Source organism: Alosa sapidissima, chromosome 14 (genome assembly GCF_018492685.1).
Source record: "Alosa sapidissima isolate fAloSap1 chromosome 14, fAloSap1.pri, whole genome shotgun sequence".
Lineage (NCBI taxonomy): Eukaryota > Metazoa > Chordata > Actinopteri > Clupeiformes > Clupeidae > Alosa > Alosa sapidissima.
In genome coordinates, this window is record NC_055970.1 from 33,283,081 (window position 1) to 33,297,526 (window position 14,446).

The 14,446-nt window shown below is 45.3% G+C and overlaps 1 protein-coding gene across 14 annotated transcripts in view; it reads right to left on the reverse strand.

Moving 5' to 3' along the window:
• plekha7b (pleckstrin homology domain containing, family A member 7b) overlaps nucleotides 1-13,217 on the reverse strand; it is a 92,836-nt gene extending 79,619 nt beyond the window's left edge. For 6 of the 14 annotated variants that reach the window (XM_042061583.1, XM_042061570.1, XM_042061571.1 and 3 more), the window contains exons 1-3: nucleotides 12,573-13,216; nucleotides 12,389-12,465; nucleotides 12,104-12,161 (exon numbers count right to left, since the gene is read on the reverse strand). In XM_042061583.1, the coding sequence (XP_041917517.1) occupies nucleotides 12,104-12,161; nucleotides 12,389-12,465; nucleotides 12,573-12,655 (218 nt within the window). In that variant the 5' untranslated portion in view covers nucleotides 12,656-13,216. Of the gene's footprint in view, nucleotides 1-2,669; nucleotides 2,961-12,103; nucleotides 12,162-12,388; nucleotides 12,466-12,572 lie in introns of those variants that run through there. The other 8 variants (XM_042061568.1, XM_042061566.1, XM_042061565.1 and 5 more) reach the window with 4 other exon arrangements.
• Nucleotides 13,218-14,446: the final 1,229 nt, after the last annotated feature.

Here is a 14,446-nt window from a genome sequence, read left to right on the forward strand (position 1 = left end):
TCTCAAGAGGCAGTCAGACGCGACAGCAGGACCAGGGCTCAAACATTGAAACGGAAAGTGTGAAAAGTGCAGCCAAGCTGAAGATTCAACAGCAGTCCCTAGTGGCTGGTCTCAGAACAACACAGTGCTTTTTCCAGCTGGTTGGACTGAAGTGTATCTTTCTCTCTCTCTCTGTCCTTCAATCACACACACACACACACACACAGACTGTAAGAAAGCTGCATATGGTGGTGTTGGAGAATAGTGTGTGTGTGTGTGTGTGTGTGTGTGTGTGTGTGTGTGTGTGTGTGTGTGTGTGTGTGATTCATTCAGACAGAGATTACTTTATCCACTCACTGCAGATATTTTACCGGGCTCTAATATCGGCCGAGGCGCTGCCATGACCACAGCCCGGGGCTATTTGTCCTGTGATCTGCCCTGTCTGTGTGAATTAAGGATGTGTAGCGGAGCCGCCCGCAGCAGCAGATCTGGGAGAGATGCATGTCATGACCATAATTACACCCATAAATTACTGCCATCAATGCCACCATTACAGTTTATTCCACCACCATAAGGCAAGCAACTCTCCTGATATACTGTACCTTAACCAGCCATTGGGCTGACCTGTGCTCTGGGTCTCCTAACCCACCTCAGTTTAAGCGTTTATTGTTGTATAATATCCCAAACACATCCATAACTCCCAAATACCCTAGCCTATCTAAAAATGCATGAGTTAGGCATTCCTTTATTCCCAGAGAAACAATTACAAGCCATGAATAAACAATGAACCAGCGCTTGTTTTTCAAGTAGTAGATGGAAAAGTGAAAATAAGTATAGATTGTAACAATAACCAATAACCTTTAATCATCTGCCCGAACGTAAATACCACTGATGGACATTGGCATTCCGTAAATTCTGCTAGAACTAGTATGTGAAATACACTGACTGCACATTACGGCATCTAAACAGCTGGTGGAGATTGCCCCCAGTGATGCTGCAAAGCCTAGAAAGGCGAACGCTAGAGCAAATGAAGATTAATCTGGAATGCCAAGATCTCGGAAGCGCAATAACAGTCCGACTGTGGTGTTGTTCACCTCGGAATGACTTCATTTTCATTATTATCTCTGCATCCATCTCACAGGTAGGCTTCTCTCAGGTAGAAAAACATCCGGCTAATTCCACAGCTATTTTTCGTCTGGCCTCAGCTTAGCTATGACAATTGCTGATGGAAAATGGCAAGGGTGGGGAAGGAGGGCAAAATACAGCAATGTGACAGATTATGTTTTCCACAACCAATTTGTTTCAGTGTGGGGTTCAGCACAACATTCAAAGACGCGCGAGTGGTGAATGGGAGGTTTTTTGGACTGCAGGCACAAAATAAATCTGACAACAATGTAAGCACTACAGTTATTATTACCCTCAGATAAACCAATTTCATTGTGGGGATTCAGCTGGGTCTACGCTGGGAGCCTGAGGTCCAGTATTATGAATTTCCTTTTACAGCCGCACAGATTCCAGTCATGGTCTGAATAGTCTAATCCCACTCTTCTCAAACCAAATAGTGAGTCTGGGCCAAAGGACAACACACATTGTTTGCCACTCGGGTTGGCCACTGGCCCAAAGAAAAGCCATGTTAAGTTTCTTAGTTTCTGGGCCAGCTCACAGCTCTGCTCATTTCATGCTTATGGTTTCTTATGCATAACATGATGGGCAGAAAGAAAGAGCTTTATGTGAAGGTTTCAGTTGGAGGGCACCTTTCTGAGAAGAGTTTGGCAGAGGCACTGTCATGGGTCTGACAGAGGATACATTTGCTGGGCTCAAGTACAATGTAAAACAAACAGTAAATGGTTCTTAGCTTGAGTTGAAGTGGAAAAGTACAATATGAAGTCACCGAAATTTGCCACCCACCCTTGGCACTAAAATATGTATGTAATGAACAATCCAAAGATTAATTAATAAAGACAAATATTTGTTTTGATATATGGTACCACTATATAATAACAGGCCACACTAAATAGCTAACAGCAGTGAATACCTACTAGTTTGTCTAGGGAGGCTACACCAGTCGCATACCTGAAGCGCTCCGTTCACATAGCCTAAAAGTAGTTTTAGAAGACAGGTCCAATTTTTTTGAATGTACGCACCGCTATCACGTCTGGTGCAGCCAGTCCCACTGATTATAGCTGAAGCTAATTGTTGCAGCAGACGCAATGTGAACAGAATGCTTCTGTGCCCAGTCTAGCCTCTCTGTTATTTTCATTCTTTAAAAATGTATTTACATATTAAATAGCACTTCTACATAAAGTAATTACATGCATAGCAACATTATCTGTAATTAATGACACCTTAATGATATATCAAGAATTTATAAATTACACACATCTACAACTGTATAATAAGGGTCCAACCAAAACAATATTCGCATTTAAACAAAACATACTATTTATTAAAACATACCTAACAAATTTAATGATCGATAACAAGCTACACTGATAAATATTAATAATCAACAAAATATTTGATAATGGTTACTTTGCTATCTATTGCGGCCTGTTAACATAAAATGTTACCTATAGCCTACCTTCCTAAAACATACCACTTCTTCCATTTATTTTCCTCTGCTTATTTTTATTTCAGCAATCTACAGTTGAAGTGTTGTTATTTTCTAGTTAGTGGTGAGCCGCCTTTACCTTTGGTCCTCTACCTCCGTCTCATCCTTCTCCTCTCTGATGGCCTCCAGTTCCACATCCTCTTGTTTGAGCTTGAGTTCCACCTCCACCAGCTCAATCTGCTGCACCTCATCCTCCTCATCCAGGCCTCCATCCTCTTCCTCACTCACAGCCCCCGGCTGGGCTGCACGGCCCAGGGGGAAACAGCTGCAGCAGGTCCCCATGCTGGCACTAGCCTGGCCCTTGCCGCTGCCCCGTGAAGCTCGCCGCTCCTCTGGCTCGGACTCTGGCTCGGACTCTGGCTCTGGCTGCTCTTCCATTCTGCACCCGGGACATGATTACAGGGAGCTCATCTCCCCAGCGGCGATGTTAATGTGCTCCCTGGCGGCTCCAGGGGTTAAATACGGCGCGCCCACCATGTCCGCGCACCAGACACAGGAGCCCACTGTGTTGGCCCTTCAATCCCCCTCTTTGTCTGGGCCAGCCTTCAGTCTTATTCAGGCCCTATGGACGTCTACAACTCACCGGGCCCATTTGTCTCCAGCACTAAAAACAATGTGTGCTTAAATCTGCCTGGTCCCCATCTCTCAAAGACGAGCGGGCATTAGTGTGACAGCTCTGCCGTTTGGCTTCGCTCACTGAGATGGGTGATGATAGAGCATCTGTAAAGTTTAAGGGAGGGACTACATAGGTCTCACACATGATACAAGGTCAGCCTGACAGATCCAGTGTTTCTGCCAGTTTCAAAAATAAAACTACATGCATTTGTTTTCGTGTCTAAGGTGGGCAAGAAAAATTCCTAGCTCTCTTTTTTATGGTTCTTCACTTATTTGGTGAATACTCTCACACACACACAAACTAAATATACACTAGACATATATACATACTGTTCCTCAACACAGACAATGCAGACAGACACGCTCACACACACCCAGACACAGACACACACACACACACACACACACACACACACACACACACACACACACACACACACACACACACACACACACACAAGGCTCTGGGGGTCAAACACAAGAGCGGTAGCTTCCCAAGGATGCATGATTCATGCTGCAGGTAATGAATTCTCCGGCAGGCAGGCAGGCAGACGGGTAGTGAGCCCTGTGCAGCCTAGCCTAGCGAGCTGAGCTGCCCAGGCCACTGCGGCTCCACTGCGCACTACCTCCACCGCAAGAGGAAATCATTAAGGAGTCTCGTCTCGTCACAGAGAGGGCCAGCCTCCATGGGGCTGAAAACGCAGTATAATCACTTTAGCCCATATTCTGGTCACAGAGGAGACAGGGAGAGAGGGATAGAGAGAGAGAAGGAGGGAGAGAAAGGTAGAGAGAATGAAAGACAAAGAGTGAGAAAAGGGGAAAGATGGTGGTAGAGCGAGAGAGGGGTAAAAGAGACAGACACAGAGAATGAGGAAGGAGAGAGAGGGAGAGAGAGAGAGAGAGAGAGAGAGAGATGGAGAGACCACCAGCACACACACTACCTCATAATACCTCTCGCCCATGCCTGTGAGTGACAGTGGGATCAAACCCACTGCAGATAAACACGGAGAATGTTACCTTGCAGATCACATGGACCGCAGAGTGTCAGCAGGGAAAAGCGCAATGATGCCTCACCAGATAACTGCAGCACAACACAGAGCAATGAAAATCTACTGTATATACAGAATCCATCTGCACAGAAATTGCCAGGCGATATTTTCCCTGATGTCCCCACAGCCCTCTGCTAGAGGTGACGAGAGATTGGTTCTCCATAAAGCAGAGGAGGACATTTACTGATTGCAGTCCCCTGCCCCTGAAAGGGAGCAGATTAGTGAGTGTGTTTGTAGAGCCTTACAATCACACAAGAGGGGGAGACAAAAGTGCAGGGGAGGTGGGGGAGGCGTGTGTGTGTGTGTGTGTGTGTGTGTGTGTGTGTGTGTGTGTGTGTGTGTGTATGTGTCGAGGGGGTCTAAGGAGAAAGTCAGGTGAAGGTCATACTGAGGGTTCTGAACACGAAAGGAGAGGGGAGGAGACTGAGGAGTGTTTACACTCAGGATAAGAGAGAGCGCACGAACGCTCACCACAAATGTACACGAGCACGCACACACACCTCACGCAACTCTACACTCACCATTGGACATCAGCAAAGCGCCTGCAGAATTCTAAAATCTATTGATTCACACTCTTGTGTCAATCATCAAGCAAACTTGTACGTCAAATGCATGACTGGTGCCAAATGTCCAGATGATCATTTTAGAAAAAAAAAAAACAATAATGTAAGCTACTCTCCTGCTTAGTAAAACACCCCAATGTACAGCACCATGACTGTAGAGCCCCACCAACATGTACTCATGGAGCCTGTATTTGACATATCTACAGCAATGTTCAGCAGTCCCCTTCACAAGACGAATGGCGAGACAGCTAGGAGTAATGTGTCAACAGAAAAACACCAGCCTGTATGTGTGTACTTGTGAGGCAGGGGATGACAGGCAGGCAGGCAGCTTTGCTGTACTGTGTTCTGAGAGCGCGGAGCAACTCTCACATCTGCCCTTTCACAGAGTCTGTAGTGGAAACAGCCGGAGGAAAGCTGCAGACAGACAGCCTGCCTCCCTTGTGGCCCCGCGCTGCCTGCCAAGCGCTGCAGGAGGCCAAGCAGCAGCTCCAGCCTGCATCAGCTCAGCATCCAGCTCCGCCTGTCGCCTCCACCTCTGTGGGCAAACAGCTGCAGCCCTCTAGCGTGAGTGAGCAAGGGCACTGCACCGCACCTGACGGAGGCAGGAGAGGCTGTATGGTGATTAAGGGGAAGTGAAGGGAGTGGGGCGCAGCGGCAGAGGTGACTGATCCCAAGCGCCAAAATGCCCATTACTTTCATCTCCGCATTTCAGGGGTGGACGTTTGGCAATGAATTCCTGCTCGTCAAGCATGAGCAATAAGATCCTCTAAAGAAAACGCAAATAATCATAACATTCCATACCAATTCCAATTTAGCCAGATGTCCCAACTTAAATGTAAAAACACCATTTAAACTGATATCATTTCAGCAATCTAAGGTGATACAAGTGACTACAAGTGATTTTGAATTAGTTCAATAACAGCAGATTTCCACACAGACACAGCATTAACTTTTTTTCTAATTACCTCAATTAATTGTTCTCCTCTACATAATATCATATCATTGCCAAGGAAAAGAACAAAGAAGTATCTGCCTGCCCATGACTCAGAACAGTTTGCTTACTCATCCACAACCAGACAAACACAGAGTAAAAGATCTTACAATGATCTAGACGGATTTTCTGGTCTAAAGTTAAATAATCATGACTCATTTTTGAGGCTACCTCTAAACAAAGCTTCCCACCTCTCACATTCTTCACCGGGCAAGACTCAACCTTTGTGTAAGGGACAAAGGAGTGGGTGCTTGACTTTTGGACACATGTAGCTAAAAAAAGGCAGAGGGTCAGAGGTCTTCTTAAAGGGTCTGCAGAGATTCTTGCTGCCACTCAGTCCTGGCCAGGCCGCGTGCTCTATGAAGAGCGCCGTGAAAAAGACAGAATGCTTCGTTAGCGGAACCTGGATGATGCCTTCCACCGCCTCCACCAGGGAACTCTTCCCTCTTTAATCTCCATTTAAAGTGTTTCAAAAGTGCCTCCGCAGCTCAGGAACATCTTATGGCTAATTAACTCTTTGAGCCTTGGGAATGGCAGAGGCAAACGGGGGACAAAACCAAGTAGAAAAACAAGGAAAGGAAGGGAAGGATCAAACAGGGCGGCACAGTATCCACTGAAAAAGAAAATGTTTCCAAAAACCCTATTTACGAGTACATGTATACAAGTGCCTTAGGGGACCAGGCAGGCTTTGGAGGCAGTCTATCCATATGGGTTGACGGTCTCCCAGAAATCTAACACTTCCGTGGCCATTCCAGAGAGACACAAACCCAAAAGACAAAAAGGATATTGTCCGGACAGCCAGGAGACTATTGTGTCTCGATGCCTTTTGGGAGCTATAGAGTTGCACCTCTCCCAGAGCACATTGACTTGTAGTGCTAGCATTCCACCTGGTAGCCTAGTTTGTTAAAGGGGAAGATGACCAGCAATGCCACACACTACCTGCTTCAACCTGGTTTGTGTCAACGTTTACCTTAAATTAGTTAAGTATCTGTGTGAATTAGTTAAGAATGAGTGTGAATACTGTGTAGATCCATACACAAACACGATGTGAAATATAGTATGTGATGAACAACATAACTTGAACACAATAATTTTCAGAGGGAAAAAAGTGTGTATTCCAGAGAAGGAGACAGTGCACTCCACAGCGAGCCTTCATTGGTGGGATGTAAATGAGGGTGATTTTACTCCGCCCACTCTCCCCAAACAATCCCCACATTGTGCTCCCGCCCCTTTACTCCAGCAACCTGCTGCACAAGCAACAGGCTGTTGTCACGGCAGCAACATGCGGGCTTGGACTGCACTCAGACGGCTGAAGGGAGGGAGGGAGGGGGAGAGGGGGGATGAGGGGGGATGAGGGGGCAGTGGGTGGGGTGAGCTAGGGGGGGGGGGGGGGTTCTTTAAACATTTGTGCCCACCCTTTCTTCCCTGCCTGGGCAGATAAACAACTGTTGAGCCAAAGGTTTCCTGTGCTTTTTGTTTGTTTTTCTTTTTTTCATCCAAGCTCACAGCTGTGTTGTCTTGATGTATTCTCCAAATATACAAATCATTTGAAATGATTCTATCTCCACGACATGACAGCATTCAGTATCTGTGTAAGAGAGGAGAGGCAGAGATGGAGAGCCCTAAATTCAGCCCTGTTTTTATGGACCCCCACACACACTCACTGAGGCAGTGACTGAGAGAGTGCCCAGCCTCCTCATCCCAGCACGGAGCGCAGCCAATCAAGAATGCCACGGCCTCCTCTGGGTCTCCTCCGAGGCCTGGAGGCTCTGTGCATACCGCAGTAAAGACAAACACTCTTGGAGAGCGTTGGCACGCTGGGGTTTATCTCTCAATTCTTCTCCCCAAACACGAATTCACACAGCGAGCTTACACAAGGGGCTCCGCTGCAGCTAGCCTCCTATGGCTACTCCAATAAGCCAAGTTTGCAGTGCCCCCTTTCACAGTGAATGGCCTCCAGACATTCCAGCAGCTTCTCTGTCCCACTTTAAATATTGACTGAATAAGGACTAAGGAGGCTCGGCAATTCCCTTATGTCAAGAGATGCTCTGACCAGACCATGCAGGACTTACAGGACTTACGTCAGACGCGTTGCAGCCGCAGGCCTTGTTGAGGGAGTAGCAGACTGCTGCCTTAATTAGCAGCAGCGGCCACCCTCCACAGGCTCCTTAGTGGATGCTAAGTTGAGGCAGGCGTGGGCTCTCTGTTCTGCCCCAGACGTGACTGAGCCGTGCTCGCCTTTGAGGCTGCAGGCCGAGCCGCCCTGCTGGGAGGCGGCTGTCACGGCGACAGCCCTTTCTCTGAAGCCACGGCAAACTCGCTAAGCCACATTCATGAGCCCCACGCTTTCATGAGGCGGGAGGCCGATTCCTGGCGCGCCATCTTTCCATGGACATCGCTCGCCCAGGGGTTTGAACTCTACACAATGCTGACCTTTACACACACAGACAGACAGACAGACAGACAGACAGACAGACACACACACACACACTCCGCTGCTGTTCTGTATAAACACTGAGCAGATAGCACAAGCAGATATCACAATATTTTCCGTTGGCTTATTCACAAGATAGTCTCACCAAGGTTTCGGCCAATACTAAATTCAACAGACATCGTGGTTCTATTCATATCTCCTAATTAGCTGAGTGCAGCGGGGGGAATGGACAGGTGGGCTTTCTCGCTCAAATAATGCATCCGTCACCTTTTGAGGCTCAGGCGGGACATATTAAAAATCTGGCGCTGGCCAAGGCTGCACTAAATCAAATACTAATCTGATGTGGTAGGGTTCATGCACCATGCAGTATTCTCAACAGCTTCCCATTAGCCACCAGTATAATAAGCACATCAGCAAAAAACACAGCGTCCCCCTAGAGTGGATGCTAATGCAAAGGAAATATCACTGACTTCCTGTTCAAGGACAGCCTTGACGCCCCTCCTGTGCTCTCGCAAGCGTTTACAACATAACATATTCCACTTTATGCAGTTTATGATGTCCAGCAGTAAATTGTGATTTATTTCACTGTGAGTAGGCTGTGCTGAAAGACGTGGGAAAAAGAGTTGGTGTCCCTACCTTACAACACTCCAGGTTTTTTAATGGTGAGGTGTACACAACCATGAATGTCCTTCAACTGACAAACATGTCTCAGCACGGACGTGACAACAAGATTAATTGCAAATTTTAATTTACAGGTTCTTCAGACCAAGATGGAGTCTCAGCAATTTTCGCATGGGAATTGTAATCTAATGGCAGCCCATATATATCCCGGCTGACTGGGAGCTGCAGTTGGAAACAATGAACAATGTAATTATTCATGAAGCTAGGGCATCAGCAAGAGCAAGTTTAATGGGCTGAAGGATAAATATATGATCAATTATTCAGCCTCACAGTGTGATCAACAACATATATTTGAATTATCAGGACATGCCTCTGTATCTCTTTGTGTAATTGCATTTAGACTCTGTCTTTTGAGATCAGCAGTTCTCGCATGACCAAGTGCAGACACCGGCATCTGCAGTGGCAGCGCTGTGCTATATCAGACGATCTGACAAAGGGAACAATGTCCAGTACCAGTACCACATCAAAACAGGAACCTTCCAGTCATTTGAGCAACAAATACGCGATTTATTTTACTGCCCTGACATTTGGACCCTCATGCTTCTCTGACCAGTCGAGTTGGTTGTTTTTTCCAAGGGACACAAGAGGGAAGTAACAATGACTCCTTTCATATACGCCACAATAAAACTGTCAGCAATCACAAATTTCTAAAATCATTTTCTCTGACCTTTAAAACTCCACCATTTCCAGTGCCAAATATGCCTCCATTCCTTTCATAGGCCGAATGCCATCATTTGCGGTAACCAATAAATATCTCCATCACAAAGCAAGTCCATTGAAATGCAAAACAGGAGACAGGCCACTAATGGACTCAGAATCACAGTGCATAGCAGAGTACATTGCTAGACTATACACACTGCGTTCCTGAAAATGCTTTTCACACAAGCACCCTGCCCTGAAGGGGTGGACATGACCAGTCCAAGTGTATGCCATGCCATGTATTCTAGAAAAATCACATAGGAATACGAAGGTGAGTTTCTCCAACTGTACACAACCCCATATAAGAATCATTAAAAGCACAAGATGAGCCCCATTCTTAATCAGTACTGAAGTAACTGTGTCTAGTGGCACCACAAAACATTCAAAACTGCCTTCGTTGGGAGGAAATGTAGCTTTCAAATCCACATGTACTCACAAACACATCTTTTACACAACACGTCTTTAATTGGCTTAAGCACACAGGGTCCACAAAATGACCCTTGCCGGCTAAAGAACTGTATAGATGTTGCATACCTAGAGAGCTAAGCCAATTTGTGAGTGTTTCTGCACATTCTTTATCGTCTCTCTTCTTCTTTACACACCCACAGGTGCCAGGTTTTTATTCATTTTTGACATTCTTATCTTCTCCCTGTGTTTCAAGTCATCCCTTGAAAACAATATGCTTTGAGTACAGAAAACTTCAAAATTGCTGACTTTTGCTGACACAGACAAACTAAGTACATCACCTATATTTGTGTGTGTGTTATAACCCCAGGAAGCCTCTCTGTTCTGATTGTGCCACTTTCATTTGCATCACAGCACCAGAAAAGCCTAGTGAGAAGTGACGCACCCTTGTCTGTGAATGCAGTAAAGCGTCCCGAGCACAGTGCATAGCTGAAGAGCGGGGTTTTACATTTTAAGCCCATCCTGGGCTTCTGTGGGTGTTTGATTTGCCTAATCTGACTGTTAGCACTGGGGTCTGCTGGTTGCACAGGGTCTCAGTGGGACCCATCTGTTCCACCATAGCCAAGGGCTCACTCCTGCAGTATAAACAAATGACTTGTGAAATGCTGCAGAAAATAGCCAGAGAAAAAGTAGATAAATTACTGGCCAGATTCTAAACAAACAAATAAGGCAACAAACAAACAAAGGGGATGGGGGGGTTAAGCTGCACAAGCATAGACTACACATATAACCCACACCCCACATGGATGAAGAAAGTCACTTTGGGAAACCCTGCACCAACCATAACTGAGTGTGTGATCATGCCATATATCTCTGTCACCATGTAGGCACACACATGGGCAAGTGTGCACACACGCACACGCACACACACAGAATGGGCACAACATGGGGGGGGGGGGGGAGTATGAAGGTCTTGCACATTGCAGCATGTGAGTGGAATTTTAATAGGTTGGTTAGACCAGTCCTATTGGGCAGTGCCCTTTCTTCCTCCTATTACATGGGCATAGAGATAGGTAATAATTGGAATGAGCATCCCCATTTTCTAGGTCGCTGTCCAGTGCTACTTTCCATTCAGAGTTCCCCATTTCCTTTCACCTGGATGTGCTTTTTTCAACTGATGAAAACTGATGAAATGAAATTCTTATTCCTGAACCATTTTAATGTCAGTGGTATGTTCCTTCTCCTCACACTCTTCATATTGGCGACTGTCCTACATGAGACCGCCGTCACACCATGTGATGTCACAAATCTCAGACCTCAGTCTCAGTCAGTGTATACAATAAGGGGGGACTCCAGGAAACGATGCATTACAGGATCAATAGTGATTGACGGTGGAAGAGAGAGACAGAGAGACAGAGAGAGAGAGAGAGAGAGAGAGAGAGAGTCCCCTGACACATAGCCAGTGCTATCAAAGCTGTGCCAGACTCTCCCCTCTACCCCTCCTTCCAGGTCTGATTCAATCAAGATATGGGGCCACTATTCAAGTCATACCTCTGCTGTCCTGAGAGTATGAATACCACCATTTGGACTTAAAAGAGGAAAATGTGGCTTAAGCAGAATACCTGATTCAACTGGAATTAAAGGGACCTATTCGCCTTTGTACAGTTATTTCTTACTGTATACTGTATAGCTGGTACTAGGTAACCCTGACAGAAATTAGGCTACACAAAATTCTTTATACAACAATGATGCCAAGGACATCACAATACAGACAGTTCAGGACATATGCTTATTTTGTTCTTGGCAAGTTGAGAAAAATTTGATTCCTTTGCAGGTCTTGGCACAGGACTCACATGTCAAAAAGAAATCAGTCTGACCCGCCAAATCCATTAAGTGATTTAAAATAAATCTTCAGAATGTATCATTGTGCCAAATAAATAAAAGATGTTTCGACCACAACAATCGGTGTTCCACCTCACACGTCGCATTCCATAGAGTCCTTGAATAGCCTATAGTGCAGCCGCAGCAGCCTGTGCGGAAGTAGTTTTAAACGTCAGATGAATGACACTTTCTTACTTAATGAAGTAGCTGGCTCCTTCATCGGTGAATCCTTCTTCCCATCCTCGTGGTAAATCTAGACGAAAGAGATGTATTGAGCTGGATCTTAGGCTACATTGCAGGGGCAACACAAGTTTACAGTGAGCAGCAGCAGCAGCAGCTGCATCCGTGCTGAGCAATGATGCACCACCATCAATTGTAATGATTTTAAAGCACAAAACATCAGGTAAATGAGAAATGTGCTACGTGAAGGACGAACGGGATGTTGGAACACTTTGGAGAGCGAGATAGTATTGTACTCACCTGATCTTATCATGTGTCCTGAGTTGACAGGTTCACCAGTCCGGGGATGGAGCCAAGTAGTGCTCCGAGTTTTGTCACTGAAAGAGAAACACCTGTTACTGAACGCATAAAAAATGAAAGTGGAATGAGTAAATACGACTGTGCCGGCGAGTTAGTCGCTGTTAAGGATGAAATCCATGCTCACTTGATGAAGAATACCCTGCCATCTCTGCATACTCCATACGACCAGTGATCAGGTAAAGTGTCCCGCCCGAGCGGAGCCGCCATGATCCTGGTTTGGAGTGAAGGCTATTTCATTCTTCTCTCCGCAGAGTTCCCAGGGAATCCTACAGTCCAGTAGCCACCACTAGGGCTGCACTGCCATTAAAGGGGAAGACCAAACTTGGAGAAAGTACAGCGCGTCTTTGTCCCACTTTCTAAGCCGACAAAAAAGGGGAAAGATCAGTGTAGACGCTTGACGTAAAATGTTAAGTCACTGAATGGTGCGCAATTTGGCGTACGCTATTGTTACCTTTCCAAATGGGGTGTTACGCGAGCTACTTAGTATTATGAAGCCATTGGGAGGATTTCGGAATGCACTCCCTGGGATGTAAAAGGCTTAACATTCCGTAGGCACCAGCTTCAAACTGCAGATCTCACGAACACTCTGCAACTGCCCATACTGCGGTAATATTAGTGCATGTGATGTCGATGCACCATTCATTCCGTCTTGAATTATGCTAAAATATCAACGTCTTCAGCCTGAAATTTGTGGTAGGCTAAACGTTAAAATCCGTGTATAAGTGAGAGGAAGAAATTGGCATGAAACTTTCCGCCAGATAGGAGCTCTGCCATGAGTGACAACATGAATATGTTTGTTTAAGCTACAATTAGATATAGCCTGTTTACTCTCTAGTAAACATAGACTACACATTCGGAAGCGCACCATATGTACCAATGTTTTTGAAGTTTGAAGAGGATTAACCCTCACCAAACTATTTGGTACAGTCTCAAAATATTTTTTTTTTATACCATGGCCGTCTTGCCAGCTGTGACAATCGCCTATATGTTTGTTTTAAGAGTCTGCTGAAGTATTCTCTCTGGCACCCTGCTCAAGTCTTAGAAAGTGTGGGGGGACTCTCAGCTCACAGCTTTGTACTGCTGAATTATTAATCAACTCTCTAGGTTAAACAGTCTTTCTAGGAATCCTGAGAATAAGGACACTATATTCTTGTAGCCAAGTCAAAATATTTAAAGAAGAATTTCATAGGCCAGTGATTCATTTAGCCTAATTCAAATAGCATATTTTCAGAGAATGTATTTGTAATGCTGCTGTGACATCACAGTAGTTCATAAAAGAACAAAAAGCAAAATTCAGCCATGAAATAAGCTCTCTCAAGGGCAGGGCAAGGTTGGCACAAAGGAAAAACAAAGAAGTCAAGTCAACAACAGAGTCAGTGTGGTGGAAAGCATAATAATGGCATTTAGTTAGTGGTTCACAGCACGTGTTGAGTTGGGGAGAATGCAACTTTTCTACCACTCTACAGGACCAGTTCTTTGTGACTAAAATTGTGTGTGTGTGCATGGTTGCCCTGGATGTTTTCTCGATGTAAAAGTGATGGGGTTTCCCCTCAGCTATCCTGAATACAAAAATAAAACAAAAACCTGCAGACCATCAGGGCTAGAAGTTATAGAGAGCTATGACATCTTTGATGGTGCAGTAACTTGATGAACCTGTAAGTAAGCACATAGCCTATAGGCCAGCCAATCTAGCCCAAAAAGACAAAAAAATTGCAACAGAAATGCCTCATAGTTTTTATTGGTCCTAATATCCTCCTGAATCATATACTAAAAGTCTAAAAACTATGAGGCATTTCTGTTGCAATTTTTTTGTCTTTTTGGGCTAGATTGGCTGGCCTACTACAGTAACCATCTGAACTGAAAACATATTTTTATTCAGTCTACTCAAGCTCTCTATTACATGTTGTGATGATGGATAGCAAATAGTAATAGAATTTGGCTCTGTGATGTTGGCAGTGGGGCACATTATTTACCAGCAACAGCCCCTCTCTCAATCAC